Genomic DNA, 21,682 nt, shown 5'->3' with positions numbered 1-21,682 from the left:
TCTCCCAGGTGAACAAGACCCATGATTCATGCATCATGAAGTCAAAGGGAGGCAACATAACCCTCTAATCTGGTATCATGTGCAGTGCAAGCTGGGTGGTTTATTATTCAACTAGGGCATTTTTTCCCCTTTTTCCTTCTTTCAGAAAAAAAGGAGTAAACAAACCAAAAATTTGTGACTTAATGGTTTCCAGTGATTGAGAGTCCACAGCATAACTAAGTATATTGTTGCAGTGCTTAATTGTGCTGATGAAGTCAATGGAATTACTGTAAACTGAAGTTATTCCAGTGTGACTGAACAAAAAATTTGGCCTAGTTATCCTAAAGGAGCAGCACTTTAAAGTCTCTGTATGTCTTTAAATAAAATTATTCTCCAGCAGAAGACGTGGAAATGCAAGACGTTTCTTCTAAAGCATACTACAGCAGTCAATCGGTCTCCAGCGTACTACTGGAATATTAATGCCAAATCCAAGTTGCACCCATGCTTAAGACAGTTAATTGGACTTATTTCATACATCAGTCTGTCTGTTGTCGTTAGAGCTTTATTGCTGCTGGCTGTGATAACATTTTTATCTGTTAACTTCCAAGCTGCTACGAGTAACACCAGCTATTCACAAAATGAGTCAGCTAACTTTCCTTTTAACTGTTTCTTCTGCTCCCTGAAGGTGTTATGAATGTTGTGGTATGACAAGCTGGTCGACACTCATTCCTTTAAAGCTTACGTATCAATTTTACTGTCACAGTAGGCTTTCTAAAAAATGGGTTCAGAGTTTGCAGCAGCTGGGCAAGATGTATTTGCCAGTTCAGTGCAAAGACCTGAGTGAAAACAATTGTTTTGATTTATTTAAAAAGCATCTTATGATGGAAATTGGTGTTACAATATCCAGGCTTTTACTCCCACAGGAACAATTCTTACAGGCTATCTGAATTATCCACAAAGGGCCAAGGCAGATTTCTACTTAAACTGGATTATAAGGAAATACACGGCAAATCACTGCAACAAATCATTATTAATCACAATCAATCGGAGTGATTAAAGCTCTGGAATCTCTCCCGAAGTTGCGTTAATGGATGTGAAATTGCATGCAAATGGAACTGCAGTTCCCAGTACCAGCCCAACGCTGTGCCTCTCATCCCCCCTCTCATGCAGCATGTTGGAAGGTTTTCCCTTGCACCAATGTCCTGATAAACGGCTTTCCCATCCTGGACGATATTTTCACGGGAGGACTGAAGACCTTTATCCCAGAGAAAGAAGGAACACTGTAGATTGTTACACCCTAAAAAGATTTTATCTCCTATAGACTAGCCACACCCTTACTCAGGTAAAATATTTTCAGACTAGCTAACTTTTCGCAAGAAAAATGTCTGTGGTATTCTTTTTCACTTCCTGTGCTTAACTGCTGGGGCTATGGTTGCTACACATGTCAAGAAGCCACATTTTCCCACCCCCAGTGTGAACAGGGAGCTCCAGGTTTATGGTTTTTTACACACCTTGCAGAAATATTTTGAAGTCTAAGAAGTCTCTTGGACTATGTTTGTTCAGTGTTTCAATAACCTTCTCGGAAAATACTTACAAAGGATAATTCTTCTTTCTAGTCCACAATATTTTACTTATTCCTCAAGTCAATATTTGCTTCATGCTGATTATAAGGGCCATAACTCCGTGGCACTGAAATGCTTAACTTCCAGAGATCACTTGCTCTCTTTGAGGAGAAAACAAGCAATTACACCCCAGAGGATGTTTCCCAGCTAGGGGGTGGAGACGGCTCTCCTGGGACTGCAGAGGGGGTGACAAGACGTGGCTGTGCCAGAAGCCCACTGTCACCAGCACTATCTGAGAGCAGAGGGTGATGAATGTCCCCTGGTATGTTGCTGACAAATGATGCTGACAGCATCTGAGGAAGGCCCCTAAAATGTAATCCTTAATCCGTCTCCTCAGTAGCCCAGAAAGGCTGGTGTAGTTGGTGGGATACAAGAGAAATTGAGCACTTCAAAACCAGAACAGGACATCTTCCATGCCCACTGGCGCTGGTGTGAATTTGGCCTGCACAATAGAAGCCTTTCACAATGTCCCTATGTCTTATCCTCATCCCACCCCAGCAAAAGAGAGAAAATGAAGTCCCAGATGACCCATCACCCACGTGTCCATGCTCCCTGGGAGATGGATGTGAATGTCTCCCACCCAGGGAGAAGATGTGCCTACAGACATCGGCGTGGGCTCCTGGGAGAGCAGCAGTGTAATTGCTGAGTGTTTGTCGTGTTCTGGAACGCTCCCCCTCCTACACCCACTTTGTGTGCCTCTTTCCTGTTTGGAGGGGAGATTATCTCGGCCCGTGAGCACCCCTGTAGCGAGACAGCTTTGTGTGGCTCTCCCCATGTGGCAGAGGTGAAGGTGAGGACCACGGGCATTGTAAGGAAAGCTGTGCACCACAGGAGTGCCCCCCTCCCCCCCCCCGCCCCGGGCTGTTCTGCTTCTAAATGCCCTTTTGAAGTCATCTTCTGCAGCTCCTGTGCTTCAATAAAGGGCATCCAGCTGTGTCTGTGGCACTGAGAGCACCATCAGCTTGGGTGGGGTTTGCAGCTGCTGAAGGAGACCCTGAAGAGGTGCCAACAGTTGCTTTAGGATGTTCCCGCATCCCAGCACAGCAGGAATGTACCTCAAAGGCTCGAGGAGGTGACCCAGATCCGGTGCACCATATCTCCCCAAAGGGTGTTGCTGCAGAGCAGAGCAGCACTTCTTGATGCAATTGCTCCTTCGTGACAGGAATTAGGGAGGTGTGTTTTAATGAAGAGTGGCTTTAGCTTCATCCTGAGTCCCAGTGTGGGAGGATTGCTCTGCTGTGGGTCAGCACTGTGGGTGGCTTCACCCTGCTCCTCTACACAGCCAGTGGCCCCAGGCACTACAAGACCACCCCTCTGGCTCTGGGCGAAAGTCACCTGAAATCTCTCCTTGCTGGTGGTGCTGATGAAGGAAGTGATGATGGTCTGGACTGATCGTCATGCCTCCTGTAGCACAATAGCTAAGCAAACATTTGAGAAGGAAGAAAGCAGTGAGGGCAGAAAAAAACCCTCTATTTCTGTCCTATTTTTGGCTAGGCATTTCTCATGGTATCAGGACACTTGTGCTGGGCTGACAGGCCAATACAAGCTGCAGCTGATTCAAGCCAGAAGATTTTAACAGGGCAAAAGGGTCAGCTGGCCATGGAGGCTGGTCATCTTCCTCCTATTGTAAGTCCTTGGGATGTCTCCCTAGTAGATCTACTTTGATTTAACACTCTCTGAAAGCACTTGGGAGTGCCTCCACAAGCACTTAATGTACTTAATGCTTCTGGAGCCTACAGTCCATCCCTACAAATGTGCACAAGGTTCTGCATGTGCCAGAATTACAGCTCATGGGGTATCACAGAGCCTCTTCTGCTTCATTTTTTTTCACCGTTTTTGTAAGAATTCCCCATTTTTACCCTCAGCTGGCACTTATTAAGTTGCAGAGGAAACTTATCCCTGGCTTTCATCCCAGGTTACCTGATGGCTGCCTGAGATCCTTCAGGTTTGTTCTTACCTTCATGAGCCCTTGTCCCAGCATATACCTTCCCTAGGAGAAACCTGGCATCTGACCCTAGCACTGCTCCTCTGTCCCTGTGACCATTTCCACGGTTTGCACGTTCAAGGCTGTGTTCTGCTTTTCTATCAAAGAACTCACTGCTGGAATGATCCTCTAAGTCTCAGCTGACCACGAGATGCTCTGTTCAGCAAATGTAGGTCTGCTCTTCCAGACTTTTCATGCTGCCTCTCAGTGCAGCATCGCTTTCTGAATCAGTGTCTCACTTCTAATGGTGAGAGTCACGTTCCTAGTCAAGGTGATGTTTGTGGCACTGGTCACAGCTGTCTCCTGAAAAGTCTCTCCTGGTCCTGTGTAATATTCCTCTTTCTTACTGTGCAGGTTGTACATGCTCCTCTTCTCATTAAGAACTTGAAGCCCTGGTCTGAAGACTTTTGTGAAAAGGTTTTGTTTCTGTTAAGTGAAACAGATCTTTTGTGAGCCAGACACTGATAGCGTGTGCTTCTTTCCATGCCTTTGACAGACTTCCATGCTGTTTTCTGTAAGTTCATCCTTGGTGCTTCCTGCTGATGTCTCCCTGGACTTTCATTTTGTATCCCCTTTCTGCACACATTACCTTAAAGTAGTTCTTCCTACCTTCATGAAAAGACAAAAAATCCTCTCACATTCCCAAGGTGCTTCAACACGCTGGAATCCCTGGTTCCTGCTACAAGGTTCCATCTCTACTCGTTGCCCTGCCTCACCATTGCTCTTTGCCCTGCCTCCACTTCTGATACGAAATCAGCATTCTCTGCTGGTAGGTGAGGTGGGCCCTGCAGAAGAGTGGCTGATGGAAACAAGACTTTGTTAAAATAACAGGTTAGCGGGTGAAGGGAGCAATCTGAGATGGGGGAAACGTACCCCTTGTAGTGCCAGTACGAGCTTACTCCGTCCGCAGCTCTTCCAAACAAGAATATTCTGGTGTTCTAAAGGCCATTGATAATGCTGACTATAATCCATGCAGACTTTAAAGTCACTGTCAATCTTCTCTCCTTTTCCCAGCCCATTTTCAGGTCAACATACTCATTTTTAAATTGCTATTAGGACTGCAACACTGGCATGGCATTTTAAAGTAAATTCAGAGAGGTTGAACAACATTAACAGATTACTAATTTATGTAGCTTTTATCAAAGTGAGGTCCAAAGACGGTTTTGAATCATAGAATGGTTTGGATTGGAGGGGACCTTGAAGATCCTGCAAACTCATAGCTAAATATAAATCTGTGTGTTTGATAGTACTGTGTAATAATAGTAACGATGGTATTAATAAAATACTACTATTAGTCTTTTATTGTAGGTCAAGGGAGGTGATTCTGCCCCTCTACTTCACTCTCATGAGATCCTACCTGGAGTGCTGCATCCAGCTCTGGGGTTCTCAGCACTAGTAGGATGTGGATCTGTTGGAGTGAGTCCAGAGGACGGTCATGAAGGCAATAAGAGGAGGAGCACCTCTCCTGTGAAGTCAGGCTAAGAGAGTTGGGGTTGTTCAGTCTGGAGAAGAGAAGGCTTCAGGGAGACCTTAGAGCACCTTCCAGTACCTAAAGGGGACTACAGAGGAGCTGGACAGGGACATTGAACAAGGGCATGTGGTGGTAAGAAAAGAGGTAATGGCTTTAAAATGAAATAGGGTAGATTTGGTTTGGATCTTAGAAATTCTTTACTATGAAGGTAGTGAGGCACTGGAACAGGTTGTCCAGAGAAGCTGTGGATGCCTCATCCCTGGAAGTGTTCAAGACAAGGTTGGATGGGGGTTAGAGCAACCTGGTGTAGTGGAAGGTGTCCCTGCCCACAGCAGGAGGGTTGGAACTAGATGACCTCTAATGTCCTGACCAACCCAGACCATTCCATGATTCTGTGATGTCAAAACAGAGGACCACTCAGCCCTCATGTCTCTCAGGCCAGGCTTTGGGTAAGTGAATTTTCTCTGCCTGCTTTTCTTCCTCAACTACTAATGGAGTTAAAGGTGATTGACAAGGACCAAAACAGTGAATTTTAGATGCTTGAGTCATAGCAGGTGAATCTTGCCCAATGCTAAATAAAGCCACACACAGGTTCTTAAATGCTCATCTCCCCAGAAGCCTTGGACAGCAGAAAAAGTACTTGAAAGCTGCTCTTCCACCTTATGACTGGGAAGATTGCAGGTACTTTCCCATTTGCCTGGAGATATTGTTAGAAGGCAGCAGAGGCCCATTTTACTGCCATAACAAGTTAATTAACTCAATTTTCCCCCAACTTAGCTGAGCAAAGGTTTTGTGTAAGCCACATGCACTGTACTGAGAAACAGGGCTTTCCTCCCACATTCTTGCTGTGCCCACAGTGATACGGCTAACAAAAGCTGTTGTCTTCTCAAAAGGAAAATCATACTTCTGAATTGTTTCCAATGGCCTGGGTTGCTCTTTTGGTTTCTAGCTAAACTCACTGCATTAGAAGAAATCCCCGTCACGAATTTCCTGCTTCCCCCACCAAACCCTTGTGAATCATCCACAAGGGAACGACACGGCACCGCTACCGTGCTGAGCGTAGCAGCTGCCAGGCTGCTCTCCTCATCTGCTGCAAGACGATGCCCAATGTGAGCATTCAACAGCTCTTGTGGGTCGATAATATGAAATCATATCCAAAATTTTTGACCTATTTGTCATCCCAGTTGATTCAAACAAGATATGCCACCATGGTGTTGCAGAAGAGGTTTCCAGAAACTTTCTCACAGCAGGGCTGCCTATGACAAGAAGTGTAAAAAGTCTCTGCAAATCAGGGAACTTATTCTGTGGTGCAATCTGTGTAGGAAAAAGTTCACTCGCCACTTTTTGCTTGGCTCTGCCAGTGCAGATTCAACATCTTGCAGCTTCGATTCCCATGAAGCACTCTCAAAATATTTGTCACAGTCTGCTTTTGCTTGAAACCTACGGAGCAGAGCAAGCTGTGCAGCACAGCATGCCAGCATGCTTGTGAAAAATCCCTTCTGGATGCCTGTCACTGCTCTGCTTAGCACTTTGCACTCTGTCTCTAGCCATTTTCTTGACCTTGTCTTTACCTCCATGGCACTTACCCACTTCCTTGCTCAGCTGCAGATCTTGTTGGCTGGCTCAGACATTGCTGCACACATGGCAATCTGTCAGCTAGGCCGTAACCCTGCTGAGGGAGAGATGTGCTGATTTCATCTGACATTGGCACACGAATTTGATTAAAATATCAAAGAAAGGATCTAGTGGTGTAGGTGTTTTTGTAGACCCGTTTGCATGACTTCACAGATGTTGCTCAAATAGATGGTTTTTTCTGACCACTGTAAGAAAATCCTGGTCATGGAGGAGGAGTACAACCCATGGTGTAACAATGGTGTGTGGGACGAGGAGTTGTGTAACCAATGTGCTGGTGATCCCCAGCTCATGTTTTGCAAACCACTCATCTGGCTACTGAGATATTCTGGCTGCTGATTTCACACCACCAGCGACCACTGAGTCTCCTTTCTCACCTGCAGCTGGATCAAGCTGAAGACAAAGAGGGGATGAAAATGATCTGGGTGACTCCTTCTGCAGAGGCTTTCTTCTGGGCTATGTTGGGCCACAGAATACTGTCTTGTCCCTGGAGAAACAAGAATTGAAGTGAAAGATTAAAATGCAAATCTGTAATGCTACAAAACTGCAGGAGGACAAAGACACGTTCCTGAAGACCTGTCAGAAAAGCAAATAAAACCAAGAGATGTTCTGGTGAGTCAGAAATATTTGGTCATCACTGCCTTCAAACTACAACCCTTGATAACCAGTCAGATGCAGAGAAATTCAGTGTACTCAGTGGTGAGTTTTACAATCTCTCTGCTCAGCTGACAGATTTTGATAGCTTTTTAGAAACATGATGACATTGTTTTGGGCTTCTTTGCCCTCTTTGTCCTCTCTCTTTCTTGTCTTCTCCTTTTCTTGTCCTTGCCACCCTTCACAGAGACGTCTACAAGATTACTGAAAACCATCTTCTTCACTCTTTCTCCAGCTCTTCAAACTGCCAGATATTCAGTATTGGTTGAAGTTGGTGCCCTGGAGGGGTCTGGATGATGTACCATTCTAGAAGAGGTGTAAAACTCAGTTACTGTCCATCTGTCAGTTTGCAGGGTGAAAAACCTGGACTGTTGGTGGCAATCCAAGTCATCTCCCAGCCTTGGGCTTCTACCTCTGCAGCTTCCTTCTCCACAGCTTTGGGGCTCTGGAGAGGGTAAGTCCTTTCCTCTCCTCTCTGCTTTTTAGCAGGCTCAGGCTTGGAGTCCGGATGGTTTGGAGAACTTTGAATGGGTTATACACTGCTGGGCGGGATTTTGGGTGTTTCTCTGGAGGAGGCTGAAGATCTGCTTCACGTCCTGGGTGCCCCTCTGCTAACAGGGGCTTGGGGAGGAAGAGTCTAGACAGGGTCAGACTGGTGCCTGTATTTGCATTCCTGATTTAGTTCCGATGTCAAAACCCCCCCACTCATTAGATTCACATGATGGAGCGGCAAAGAAAGTGTCTATTTATGGAGGCTGAGGAAAATCCACAGAGATGTGGGTTGCAGTTATTTGTCTGAATGGCGCCTCCTGACATCACGAGTGGCTGGAAAGGCTTGCTCAGGAACAATGGAGAAGGCAGCTCTGCCTGGCTCTGTTAAAGCCTAAACACTTTCAGCATCTAGAATCACATTTCTTCTTTTTCATTATAGAAGTCTTATTTTGCAGGAAGTTTGATGTGTAGAGAGGGTAATGTTTTTTGAGGCTTGTTTGCAAAGTGTGCTTCTTGCTTGTTTGCAAAGTGACTGCACCATAGACATTTTACAGAGAGTAAGATGAGGTGTGCAAGTAAAAAAATAGAAAAGGTTTCATTTAAAAAAAATTATAGGAATATATCAGCTGAAAGGAAAACACATCTGACAGGTCTGGGAAGTAAAAGAGGAGTCCTGTTTTTCTGCACTCAATTTCCTGTAATGTAAAAATGCAATTGTACGACAGAACCATGAAAGGCTCAAGTTTTTAACAAACCCATATATATTAAGGAGTTCTTTAAAATTCAGTTTCATCCCTTGTCTATTTTATTTTGAGTCTTAAGTTCTTCTTCAAGTGTGAAACCACATTCAGTGGCCATCTCTGCTGGGTCCTCCTGGGTATATGGCTCGCAAGAATTGCTGAGGGTGCCTTGGCATTTATTCAGGTGGATCAAGGGGAGAGCAGCTGGCTGCCTGATACAACACCTCATCAAGAGCTGTCAGTCCCTGAGCCCCTCAGTCGATGTGCTGTGCCCCGTGCCCAGGATGGAGCATCGCTGGGCAAGGGCTCCTTTGTCAGCTCCAGATCTTGCCTCTTCTTGCAGCACTGCCTGACTTTGCTGGAACACCACAGGGAATTGTAGCCTGGGGGTGCTTACTCCCGGCTTGTGAGTGCCGCAGGGACACGTCAGCCATGCCCCAGGATTAAAGGGAAAGGAAATGCTGACCGGCTCATGCACGGCAGAAAGCGAGGCAGGACCAGCTTCCCAGCACACACTCAACCATGTGAACTTCACTGCAGTGTAGACTTTGGAAAAGCAAAATTGCTTCTGACTGCACCAAGGGCAGAAGCTGGATCCATTTGCCCACTAAATCACAGTGCACCCTGTGGTGGGCATGTGAATGTGGCCTGGGTGAGCCCTCTGGGAGACACCCATGCAGACCTTCCCTGGACACCTTGGGGAGGTTGCCTATTGTCCCTTGGAGCTCTGGAATTACAGCCCTTCAGCATATTTTAATTTTTTTAGTTTTGTTGGGTTTTTTTGTTTTGCAAAAGTTTCAATTCACGGTGCTCTGATACACATCTTCTTTCTTCATACAATGGACATTTCTCTCCTTGTTCCATGCTCATTTTCCTCCTTTCTGTTTTTTTTTTTTTCCTTTTTTTTCTTGATGGTTTTTCCCTCATTGTGACTTATTTTTGTGACTTCCTTATTTCTCCTCCACCCTTTCCTTCTTCCCTTTTTTTCTCTGTTCTCACCCTTTCTCTTCACTATATTTCCCATTCTCCAGTGACTCTGGTACCTATTGGAGAGGACGGAGTATCCCCTGTGAATGCCTCAATGAATGGATCCCCACCCCAGCAAAGAAATACTAGAGAGTCCAGTTTCTGTCTTAGAGTCAGTTTTTATTTGCTTGTGTCTTCTTTTTTTTGAGGTTTTGGATTTTTTTTTTTTGTTGTTGCAAGATGCTTCATCAGCCAGCAAGGTTCATAGCCACAATGGGAGTGAAGAGTGAAAGTGGGTGGCTCTCAGGGAGCCACTGCTGAGTTCCATGCAGCTGCAGCAGCATTTCTGTAATGTGTGGGTGGATGGATCTGAATAGCCTCACCTTTTGGTCCTTTGCCCCCCATGCCTTTCTCTGTCTCAATCCCCTCCTAAATCTCATTGGAGATCCCCATCTCCTTTAGGGATAAAAAGAGAAGCCACCAAACTGCTGCCCAGCATGTGCCTTCCCATTACGGATCATGCGGCAGGAACTTGTCTGATGGTGGTTGAGGTTCACTCTTTGGGGCTTCGCATATGTAATTGTAAAATTGAAACTACGTTGCTCTTCTTATCTGTTTGCAGGCCGGCTCGTGGCGTGCCGCTGCCTCTAGGCAGAACCTGCCACTGGGACCGTGCTGCTTTCTGTTTCATCAGTATGTTCTCCTCCCTCACAGGCAAGGCACGAGCAAGGGTGATGCCCCTTCACCAGATCTCAAAGCACTTACACAGCTAACCATCAGGGTTGCAATGGGTAGACATTTTTTTATACCCATTTTACAGCGAGGTGGAAGAGTGATGCTGTCTGGAGTTGTTGTCCATGGGCTATGGGCATTTACCCTATGGACAGTATTTGTTCTCTACAGACCTTACCCACTGAGTGTCCTGCCCTAGCACTGCCTTCTGGGGTGTGCTAGTCACCAGCAGTATAGGAACAGATGCATGTGTGTCAAAATACTGTCTTACTATTATTGTCTAGGCAAGTTTGCATCTATATAAATCTAGCACAAAATGCTTATAATGTTATCATGCGTATGTATTTGTGTAGCATGTACATAATCACCTCATTGTATGCAAATACAGTTATATCCATAAGTAAATACGCTTTTCAAGCATGAATTGCTTCAACAATGGAAAAAATATTTGCTTTTAAAAGGAAGACTTTATTATGCCTTCATGCTGATTCTACCTGTGAATTATTTTTCTTGTTGATAACAGGTAGCTATCAGTTTTTCAGGGAAACAAAGGAAAAGAAGATGAAATAGTTGTCAAGCATTGCATAGTACCATGCCATGAATTTTCCTTCCTACGGGCTGAAAAGAAACCACTGAATTATATTGTAACTGTCAAGCGTCCTGTTTTTAGTTTGTTGCTCAAACACAATAAAATTATTTAATATACAAAAGCTATCATATGGAGCCCGTCAGTTTTTCCTTCAGCAATATAGAGAGGAAAACAAGGTATGAGAAATGCACCAGAAAATGTTGAAACATTGCAGTAGAGTGTTGGAGAATATTGTAATAAATCATATTTACGACAAAACAGAAACTCAACACCTTGGAAAACACACTTGAACTGTGTTTACTTCCAGGCACATTGGCCTTTGCATAGGGGTGGGCCGGGTGATTCAGCTGAATCTGAAACCTGATAAACTCTTGCCTTCTGTTTTTACATCACAGCCAGTGATTGCACATGACACATTAGGAAGACGTACCGCTATGCAGACACTACCTTTGGTATTTATTGTATTGATCCTGCTACAGATCATTCCTTGGTCATGCTGTACTTCAGTCTTTCCCTTATGGGTGTGTGTATGTAGGTGCCAGAGGATGTATGTTTAAATGGGAGGTCTTGAGCCTGGATTGTGAGTTGAGAGAAGAGCTTGTGTGAAATATTTTCTTCTGTTTAGCTTCTGTTTACAAACTGTGACAGCAGACTCTGGTTCCCAGTAACTTATGCCTCATTTGAGCTCATTCAGTGAATATGCTTTTGTCCAAATGTTAAGAATCATGTTTAGTAGAAATTTGAGCTGCTTTAATTGCACCAACCAGTAAAGTTTTCTTGTTATTTCTTCTCTTTGATTGGAAAAACATGCAAGCAATTCTGGCATAAGAGCTAGCATGACAGAATTTAAGTTCTGATTCCTTATAAAATTGCCGCTTAGAAATGGTTCCATGAAACCTTGCCCTCAAATCTCAATTGTTTACATTTTTGCAGATATTGAGAACAAATGAGGTATAAACAACATCAAAGGAAATGGCTCAAAAACACATAGTACATATTTTTGGTGTCTATTTTTAGGAAAAAAAATTATTTTAAAAATTCATGTAAATAAATAATTATAGCAGCACTTCTTTTAAGCCAGGGTGGTCCAACGTCAGCAGCCATTAGGTCTGCCCCAAGATCTTGGTAGCCCAACACCCTGCAGCCTCATCTCCTAGCCTGGGAAGCACAACCCCACTTTTGTCCCACTTGACAACTCCTTCTCACCCTTCCTCTTGGCAAGCCCTCTGGCCGCTCTCTGCCACCAAAGCTGCTACAGAGAAACTGGGGGAGGAGGAAGGAGCTGGCTGCGGGTTGTTGCTGTCTGGTCTGAAGACTCACTGTCAACTGCTGGTGGTGAAGAAGAGGAAGAGGAGGAGGAGGAGAAGGAGGGTGAGGAGAAGAAGGAGGAGGAGGAGGGGGATGCAGCAGCAGCTGTGTGAACCCCGGCCACACCAGCCCAGCTCCCTGCAGCAGTCCATGGGGAGATTAAGGTTTGGCTGTTTGGGCAGCTCTGCCATCACCAACCACAGTTCCTCATCTCCTCTGAGAAGAAGGGGTGAGCTGCCTGAAGGCTTTCTGGAGACTGGAGTTGCACCACATCATGTGAAGATCTGTCAGTTCTCAACGCTGAAATATGTCCAGTGAGGTGGGCAGCCAGTGCAGTCAGCACGTGGCCTCAGTTCCAGCCATGTGGATGTGAAACCAGAAGTGCCTTGCTGCCTCTATGGGAGCATTCAGGATTTTTCCCCGTGTGTAGAAGAAGATGGGCCTAAACCAAGACAACTTCAGACCCCTCACCAGTAAGTACCCTGACAACTCTGTGATGACATGAGGTTTTTTATTTTAAGGACCTGGACAAAAGTTGGTCCCTGCCTATTCATCCTCTGTGAAGTCCTCTGCACATTATGTGAATTCACAGTGGGCAGCTTTCCCCCCTGCAAAGCAAGATGAGTCATTTTGCCTTTGTTTTGCCATCTCTCCGCAGTGCCCTGTCACCCTGAAAGCCTTTGTGTGCACAGCCTTTTCCTCACTGTTGATGCAATGGCAGAGGGGTCAGAGACCATGTATTTTCCATGTACTGTAAAGTGGGATGAATGGGATTTGCTGGCCTAAAGTCATCTAGCTGAAAGCGTGAACAACCTGGAGTAAGAGCCTGGCATCTCAAAGTCTGATCAGCTCCACCATCAGGGGTGGTGAATCACCCACAGGGAGAACATGTTTCTCTCCACTGACCATGGAGTGACCCTAAATGTGACACCCATCTCTCCCTGGGTCAGACAGACCCTGACCTGCCTGTGGGTGCTCCTGTCAGAGGCGGGAGGCAAAGGGCAAGTGGAAAGGGAGTGGGCTCACCATGTTGTGGTGAGGGATTGGCAGATCTTTAAATTCCATCTGTGGTTTGTGCTATTGGTGGGGAGAGATGTGCAGCCCCAGGAAGTCACTCACAGCAGTGAAGCTCCTGCTCTGAAATGCCGTGCAAGAAGGTCTGCCTTTCTCCAGTGGCTCTGTAAGAAGCCTCAGATGGTTGGGAGAGCATCAGACCCTTTAAACTCGCTTGTCAGGGCAGTGTAAATGCCTTGTTCAGCCAGGACGTGTCCAAACCCTTCTGTGAGGCGCAGCCCTCAGCTGCCCTGGGCTGGGAGGGGATGTGAGTGAGGTGCCATGCCAGCTTTCCGGTAACTTGGGCTGCTCAGAAACACGCACTGCAAATCATGTCCCCTCTGAGGGACAGGGGAGGAAACTGAGGGTGCTGAACTTCCTTATACTTCCTCAGAAAATAAGATGATACCAGACACAACTTGGTATTTCATTGCTGCTTTTTATGCTGTTAAAACATTTGTACTCTCTCACCACGCACATATGTGTAGAAAAAAAGAGCAGTACATAGAGTGCGAGTGCTTTCAACTTCATGTAATCTCCTGCTGAATTTGATCAAAACCTCGGAACGTGAATTATACAGACAGTAGTAAAAAGACAGCACAGATCCTTTATTTTGGCTGCTTCAAACCCAGAATATGAATAGAAGGCTCTGCTTTATTTCAGTGATGATAATAGGCAATCTTCAGGTCTTAAATTTGAAAAAAAAATACAAGTTGATGCTAAGGTTGATAGGAGATATTGTATTGTAGAGGAGTAGAAAATGGGAGCAGGAGTAGGAGTAGAGAAATGAAAAGGTGGAGTGTAGGAGGAGGAGGGCGGGAGTAGAAAATGAATTGTGGTGCATCCATCAGCATTTCAGCATTGTGGGAGATGAGATAAACCTAATGCCGTCGATTTTGTAGATGCAGTAAAATTTCTTGTACTGAAACATCACTGTGCTGGGCTGTTTTAGGAGCAGGGAGCTCCCCTCAGCAGCTGAATGGGTGGATTTGTTCACGTGGCATCGCCTAAGGGTGGTCAGCAGTGTTGGAGTGCACTAGGACAGCAGTGCAGACAGGGTTAGACACTTTTATTGTGCATGGCATGTGTTGCTTTGACTCTAAAATCTGTTGATTCAATCTAAGTATTTGATGGAGAGAAGAAATTCTAAAAAGAAAAGTGGCAGAGTGCGTATGTGTGGACTGGGGCCCTACAGAAGAACTCACTTACCTGGGTGGTTCTGCCAAAGTCAGAGCGAACTACCAAGATTACTCATCCCAGGAAAGTGCACAGCATTGTCTCACTAGCCTTTATCCTTCCTCCAACCCTTAGCAGACGTGGTCCCAGCTGTTGGCATGCAATAGTCAAAATCCCTGCAGCTCAGCTCTGCCTGTTGCGTTGTGAGTCACGGGGGCCCACTTGCTGAGCAAATGCAGCATTTGGAAGCTTCTGGTTTTATCCTCTCCACCTCCATGTCCCTCACAACTCATTGCAAACTGCTGTCTGCACTCTCTGTATTCACTGCTAACTTTTGAGCTGCAAGAACGTTAGTGACATGGGGCACAAAGGTGGCAGAGCCCTGCCAAGAAGGTGAGGGGAGCGACAGCAATGTCTAGTAGGGCCTAGAAAGGGGAATACAACCTCTATCCTGCAGAATGACCTGGACTGAACTACAAATGCACCAGGGCTTCCTAAAATCCCCCAACAGTAGCTTTCTTCCCCGTTTTCACAGTTGGCATCTGACAAAGAAAGCTTTTTTTTTCAACATCTGTGTATACCAATAGAGTTCAGGGAATAGCATTTCTACTTCTGACAAAATAGAAGAGCAAGGACTGCAAGATTTAAAAAAACTCCTTAGAAGAAAGCCTGGGTAATAAATCCACTTCCTTTAGCAGAATGGGTGCCAGTCTGTCTCTTAGATCTCTCTTTTTTTTTTTTTTCTCAGACACCAAGGAAAGAAAATGTTTCTGTGTTCTCGAGCACTTCTTTTGTTTTGGCTCCCATTTAAACACATCCATTCGCTGCGCGTCCCTGGCTGCTTCTCACCATTATATAACCTCTGCTTCTCCAAGGCAGGGTGCTCTCCCTTATTGTAGGGCAACTACTGCAGCCGAGTTGTGTAACACTGCCACATAAAGCTGTTCCAAGCTGAAACGTGGCATGCAAGTTATTAGGTTGAACTGGGACTACTTTGCTTTCTTTTCTTTTCTTTTTTTTTCTTTTTAACTGAAAAAAAACCCGATTAAAAAAGGTATTTTCTAAGATCCATGGGCTAAACAATACAAATTTGTGGGTTGAATCCCTTAAAGGATTTACAAAACACAGAAATGACTTAAAGGCAAAGCAACTCTGAAATCTGATGAGCAGCCAACCTTTAATAAAGTATATTCACCTTTGGCATTTGGTAAAATAAACATGACAAAACCGGTGCTTTAAAATGTGATCAGTTACTATGCACTTATGCATATTTTGCACAAACTATACAGTTAGGTGTCACCGCCTGTCTTAAAAAGTGTTTTCATAATAGTCAGCATGAGTATCTAGATGTATGATCTGACACCAAATTACATGCCATGGCCTAAATCCAGTCTTGTACTCTCTTGCCTTCATTAATGTTACTCATTTTCACAAAATACTTTTATAGGAACAACGAACTGCATTTAAACAACATTGTTGCAGAGAGGACGGAAGGGTAACAGTAACAGGTTTTCTGGCTCAGCTTTGACAGTTACCCAGCTCTGGTGGCTCTTTGATAGGCAATGTCAAATGCCATGGCTGGTTGTGAATTTTGTGACTTACGAAGCCATGTCTGAAGCATGTTTTTAAAAAGCTCTCCTCCTGGTGAAAACAAAACAGATTTTCTAAAATGCAGGGTTTGCCAGTTTGAACAAGGTGTTGAAATGTGTCTCATCCTTGGGATGATTTCCCTTGCTTAAGCAAATGTCTTCTTTTTAAGTTTAAACGGAATAACACTTCTGTGTTAAGTCAAACATTTATCTATATGTATCTTTGTGTATTGATGGGCAGGGGAGGCAGAGGCGATGTGTCCTGTAACTGCTGTCTCTTTGGAAGGGAGGAATACAAGCCTTAATGAATTGAGCAGCCCTGGGGTTTGCCGGGAAAAATATAAAGTATGTCCAATAGTTGACTTAAAATGAAATTATCCCGTGCTTCGTGCCGGCTCACGGAATAAAACCAGCTCACGGAATAAAAACACGCTCAGCCGAAGGGGAGATTTATCACTTCGGGAGGTGCAGACACTTTTTGGCGAGGAGCCGGCCAGGGAAGGAGGGAGGGAGGGAGGGGGGGAGCGAGGAAGGGCAGCTGTCGCAGCCCCCGGTCCGATGTGCGGGGCTGCCAGGGCCCTGCGGGCCGGGCAGCCGGGCGGCAGCAGCGCTCCTCACGGAGCCAGCGATGCCGGGATGCTGGTGGGAACGGGGAGACGCCCCCCGCTCCCGCGCACTCCCCCAGCCGCCCCGCTGCAGCCGAGGGATGCTCCCAGGTCCCCGCTCATCCCCGGCGGCGACACGCACCGGGTCCGTCGATGCGGGCGGCAGGACCCCGCCGGTAGCGACTGAGGCAGAAACCCTCGCGGGGGCATTTTCCGTGGCCATCCCCCCGCGGATGGCCGTGAGAGCACTTACTGCCTTTGGGCAGCCGCGGCCGCGGCGGGCACCGCCGGCTGCCCGCTCGCCGCTTCTCTCCCCGCTGCGCCGCCGGGAAACAAAAACCACCCAGAAGCAGCACGGGGGCACCGGCACCCCCCTGCCAAACCGGCCCCGCGGCGGGAGGCGGGCGGCGGCGCGGCGCTGCCATTGGCGCGGCGCGGGCCGTCCCTCCCCACCGGGAGGAGGAGGAGGAGGAGGAGGAGGAGGAGGAGGAGGGAGGCTGGAGGCGGGCCCGCGCGGGGCGGTCGCTCCAGTCGGTGCGCGCCGGGCGGCCGGGTGGCTGCTGTTGCAGTTGCCGCGCGGAGGGCAGGGATCCAGGAGCCGGGCAGGGGCAGGGTTTAGGGCGGCGGGGCCGGGAGGTCAGGCCGGAGGTTTAGGGCAGCGGGGCCAGGAGAGGTAGTGGTCGCGCCGTCGGGGCCGCGCCGATCCGCGCCCGGAGCCTGCATGGGGCGGCGGCGCTGAGCCCAAGCCGCCCCACTGCTGCCGCCGCCGCCGCCGCCGCCGCCGCCGCCGCGCTCCCGCCCCGGCCCCGCCATGGCCGAAGCACCGCAGCTGGTGGACATCGACCCCGACTTCGAGCCGCTGCCGCGGCCCCGCTCCTGCACCTGGCCTCTGCCGCGGCCGGAGTTCAACCCCCCCAGCTCGGCCACCTCCAGCCCGGCGCCGTCGTGCGGCGGGCAGCCCGATGGGGCGGCCGGAGCCGCGGCCGGGGCCGGGGCCGCTGCCTCGGGAGCGCTGAGCGCCGACTTCATCAGCAACCTCAGCCTGCTAGAGGAGAGCGAGGACTTCGCGCCGCTGCCCCCCGCCGCCGCCCCCCCGGAGGCTGCCGCCTGCCGCTGCGGGGACTTCCCGGCGCCCGAGGCCGGCTGCCGCCTCCACCCGCCGGGACCGCCGCCGGTGCCGCCGGTGCCGCCGCCTGTGGCCGGTCTGTCACCGGGCCCCGTGGCCGGGCAGCCCCGCAAGAGCAGCTCGTCGCGGCGCAACGCGTGGGGCAACCTGTCCTACGCGGACCTCATCACCAAGGCCATCGAGAGCTCCCCCGAGAAGCGGCTCACCCTCTCCCAGATCTACGAGTGGATGGTCAAGAGCGTCCCCTACTTCAAGGATAAGGGCGACAGCAACAGCTCAGCCGGCTGGAAGGTAAGAGGCGGGTGGTCGGGGACGCCCCGTCGGAGCGGGGTCCCGGGAGGCTCCGCCGCCCCCGGGCAGGAGCCGCGGCGCTGCAGGCGGCTGGCCACGCCACCCTCCCCGGCTGCATGATGCCCGCCGCGCAGCCTGCAGTGCTCCGGCTCCGCGCTTGCAGTTTAACCTCACATTTCTACTTTTTTTCACCTTTCCAAAGGGAGAACCTCTGAGGCAGAAAAGCGTTCTAGCCCTCCCGCCGGTGGGGCGCTGGAGGAACCGGGGCCGCCCCCCCGCTCTCCGCCCCCCCAGCCCTGCCCCGCCGAAAGCAAAAGTTCACGCGGTGTCACGGCGCCGTCCCTGGGCAAAGCCGGCGGGAGCGCCGCGGCCTCTTGCTCCTACGGGCCGTCCGGCGGGCCCCGGGGTTAGCACCCGTGTGCTGGGAGTGCCGCGGGAGTGCCGCGGGAGCTCCGACGCGGCCCCGGCGCTGCCCGGACCTGGGCTGGGAACGGGGGTGGTCCGTGCCGCCGTCCGCCCCGGCGCGGCGGGGCTTTGCCGTCGGGCGGCGGAGCGGGGACAGAGGCAAACAGGGGTGGGGAAAGAGCGGAGGCAGAACAAGGGTTGCAGAAATACGGTGTGTTTAATGAGTAAGCCGCAGTATTTGTCCTGATGGCTTTGTTAAACTTGAGTTGCGGGAGCGTCTTTCTCGTGTTACGTTGTGGGACGGAGCTCCCTCGTTCCCTGCCTCCCGCAGCGCAGTCCCTGCCGTCTCACCGGAGCGGTGGGAGCAACCTGTTGGCGGCCGGGATTTGTGCTCAGCCCCACGCCTGCGGCAGCCGCAGCCGGTGCTGCCCGGAGCCCCGCGGTGGGATCGGCTGCGGCGCTGCCACCCCAGCGCCCGGGGCATCCGCTCGCTTGGTCCCGGGGGACCCGCGGGCACGGCTGCCTCCCAGACAGCTGCGGGGCGAGCCAGGCGAAGCTGCGCTTGGGGCTGTGTGGCCGGGGTGGCAGCGCCAGGCCCATGGTACCCTCCAGCTTTGCATCCCCGTGGGTGATAAAGGCTTAGCGCTGCTGCGAATAAATTCTCTCTCTCCGAGGCCTTTGTCCAGAAAGTGTCACCCACCCGTGTCCCCGTGCGCGGCGAAGGCTCCGCCGGGTTTCGTGACACTGTTGCGTGAGAGCATTGTCAGAAAGAACTTGTGCCATCAGCGTGCAGGCAGAGCCTCCTCCGCCCTGTGAGGGATTAAATGATGGCAATAAATGTGTGAGGTGCGCGCACCTAGCGCGGCATCGGCGCGCTGTGGTGTGTTCGGGACTTAGTTCTAGTTAGGGCCAGTCAAAGTATTTGCTTCGCTTTCTAGTATTTGTATTATCTGTCTTTTTCTTTTTTTTTTTTAAGTGTAAACCTAAATCCTGTATTTATGTATTTTTAGAATGTTTGTTACATCGGATTTTTGTAAATTTCTGTTTTCCTAGAGGTAGGCAATATCCTGCTAAGGAAATGCAGATTAATCTGTAACGCATTTTCAGCTGAAAGCTTTTAGGGCTTTTAGAAGTAGTTTGTAAGTTTCTATTGATGTGTTGGACTAAAAAATTTAAAGGATAATTGTCTGAAGCCATCTGTCATGAAAAATTTCAATAGGAGTGAAGTAAGTGACTGATAGCTGACAACTTTTAAATAAGGTAACTTGTCACTTGAAAATGCTGGGTTTTTTTCCAGTGGTATTTTAGTCTCCTTAAGTGCCTTTTCAGAATGAGTAGAAGGGAACTAAAATCCAAACAAACCAAAATAAAATTAAAGGGCTCCCAAATTCAAGCGAGCAAATAAGAAACGCTGAAATAAGAAAACTGTGTAACTTACTAGGTGCTTCCTATTTTATTACTGCTCGTCCTGTGGTGCTTCAGCAAGGAAGAAGTCTCGCACACCTCCCTCTAACAGATTGAGCACATCCTATGCCCACATACCTCTGCTGTGACAGGAAGAACCGCTACTGGTGTATTTTTTGGCTGCAGTACTCTCTGGTAGAGTGCAGTGCATCCCCTGCCACTGCCGGTGGGTGAATACACATGTACTCTCCTTCCATAATTAAACAGTCACTGTGTTGTGCATCAGGCACGTGTTGCCCCCGTCCCTTTGGCTGCATAACTGCCGCGCTGCTCTGGAAGTAGCAGGCTTGCAGGTTTTACCTTGGCTTGAGCCAAGGAAGAGCAGAGTTTCTTAAGCACACTTTCAAGTTTAGTTACCAGCAGCCACTGGGTGTCAACCCTGTAGCTGACCCGGCTGAGGCGTGCAGCCCGTTTGCCTTGTTTATCACCGATTCTCCGCGGCTCAGCTTGAGTAAGATTACTTTTATTTTTTTCCAGATTGGGAGCTGTTGGTTTGCCCGTGGTCTGGGGACCTGCTGTAGGTGCAGGCGTAGGGCTGGGAGCGAAGCCTGAGTCAGCCGAGGGCCCCGCAGAGGAGGAACATCGCTCCAGAGATGAGCACAGATTAGCGACCGACTTTTCTGCTGACAGAGGCAGTGTGGGTTCGCCTCAGAGCCTGGCACTGGCTTAGGGCTTGGGAGTACATTCAGCACTGCTGACGCAGGCTGAGAAACGGGGGGTAATTTTTTTTCCCCTTAAGTAAAACTTCGAGACACTTGGTCTTGTTGGGGTTTACAAGTGCAATAAAGCACCTTTCAGATTCTTCACAAAGTGTATGAAACACACAAGAACTGAAAAAGAACGTGCACTTTCTGCATAGTGGCAAGGCTGTGTTTCTCAGCCAGAAGTTGAGGGCTAACTGCTCTAATGCTTGTGAATATGTACTGCCCTGATTTAATATGTGATGTCGAGCTGCTTTTTCATTTTTCACTGAAGAAAGTTCAGAGGTGTCAGCATTATCTGTTAGGAGCTCAAAACGGCATGCAAGCTCTTCTGAATAAAAACAGTAAAATAAAAATGGCTTGTAAAATAAGGGTATAAGCCAAAGGTATTAACATTAAATTATCAGTAACATAAAATTATTTAAGTAGATAAAATTGTTCTCAGTTATACATACATAGTAGTTTATTCCAGACTTTCTTGTCACAAACTCTGCTTTATGAACAAATCCTGTGTTGAACTCTAAGGGAGCAAAGTCCCCATGACCCCCCATGGGGTGGCTGCCTTGAAAGAAGCCCTTGGGATGTGCTCTGCCAGACTTGCTGCATTGTTGGTTGTGAATGAGTGCTGATAGTGACCGGTGTTGCTCAGAGAAAGTCGAAGCAAGAACAAGATCTGCTTCAGAGATAACAAATTGTTGTGAAGGTTGCAGGGAAGAATGAAACTTCTCTCGTAGTATAGCAGTCAAGTAAAAGCAACATTTTTCCTTACCTGTGATAGTGGAAGACACAAAGCTTAAGACAGAAGAGACAAGAACTCCACCGCAGCTGTAGATAACAATTTTTTGACACAAATATGATTGCTTTTTGGCTAATCATCATATATAAAATAGAAAACATCTCTGTGATGTGCATATTTCATGATGTCTTTGCATTATGGCAAGTGTTCAGATTTATTGTAAAGGAGCTGTCACAGTTAAGCTTCCTTGAATGGTCTCATCCTTTCAGTCTGCTTTTGAAAATGGGTTCAAATAAAACCCTGTAACTTTCTTGAACAGGAGACATGGAGTTTTGGTGTTACTCATCTGGAGGTGGATGTGTTGTTG

At 48.3% G+C, this 21,682-nt stretch overlaps 1 protein-coding gene across 1 annotated transcript in view; it reads left to right on the top strand.

Moving 5' to 3' along the window:
- The first annotated feature begins 17,122 nt into the window (after positions 1-17,122).
- Positions 17,123-21,682, top strand: part of FOXO1 (forkhead box O1) — a 64,940-nt gene continuing 60,380 nt past the window's right edge. The window contains exon 1 of the mRNA XM_032099660.1: positions 17,123-18,009. Coding sequence (XP_031955551.1) covers positions 17,404-18,009 — 606 coding nt within the window. The 5' untranslated portion in view covers positions 17,123-17,403. The remainder of the gene's footprint in view (positions 18,010-21,682) is intronic.

The sequence above is a fragment of the Corvus moneduloides genome, chromosome 2, assembly GCF_009650955.1.
Source record: "Corvus moneduloides isolate bCorMon1 chromosome 2, bCorMon1.pri, whole genome shotgun sequence".
NCBI lineage: Eukaryota > Metazoa > Chordata > Aves > Passeriformes > Corvidae > Corvus > Corvus moneduloides.
The sequence above is the reverse complement of the archived record's forward strand: the minus strand, read 5'-3'. Positions and strand labels throughout refer to the sequence as shown.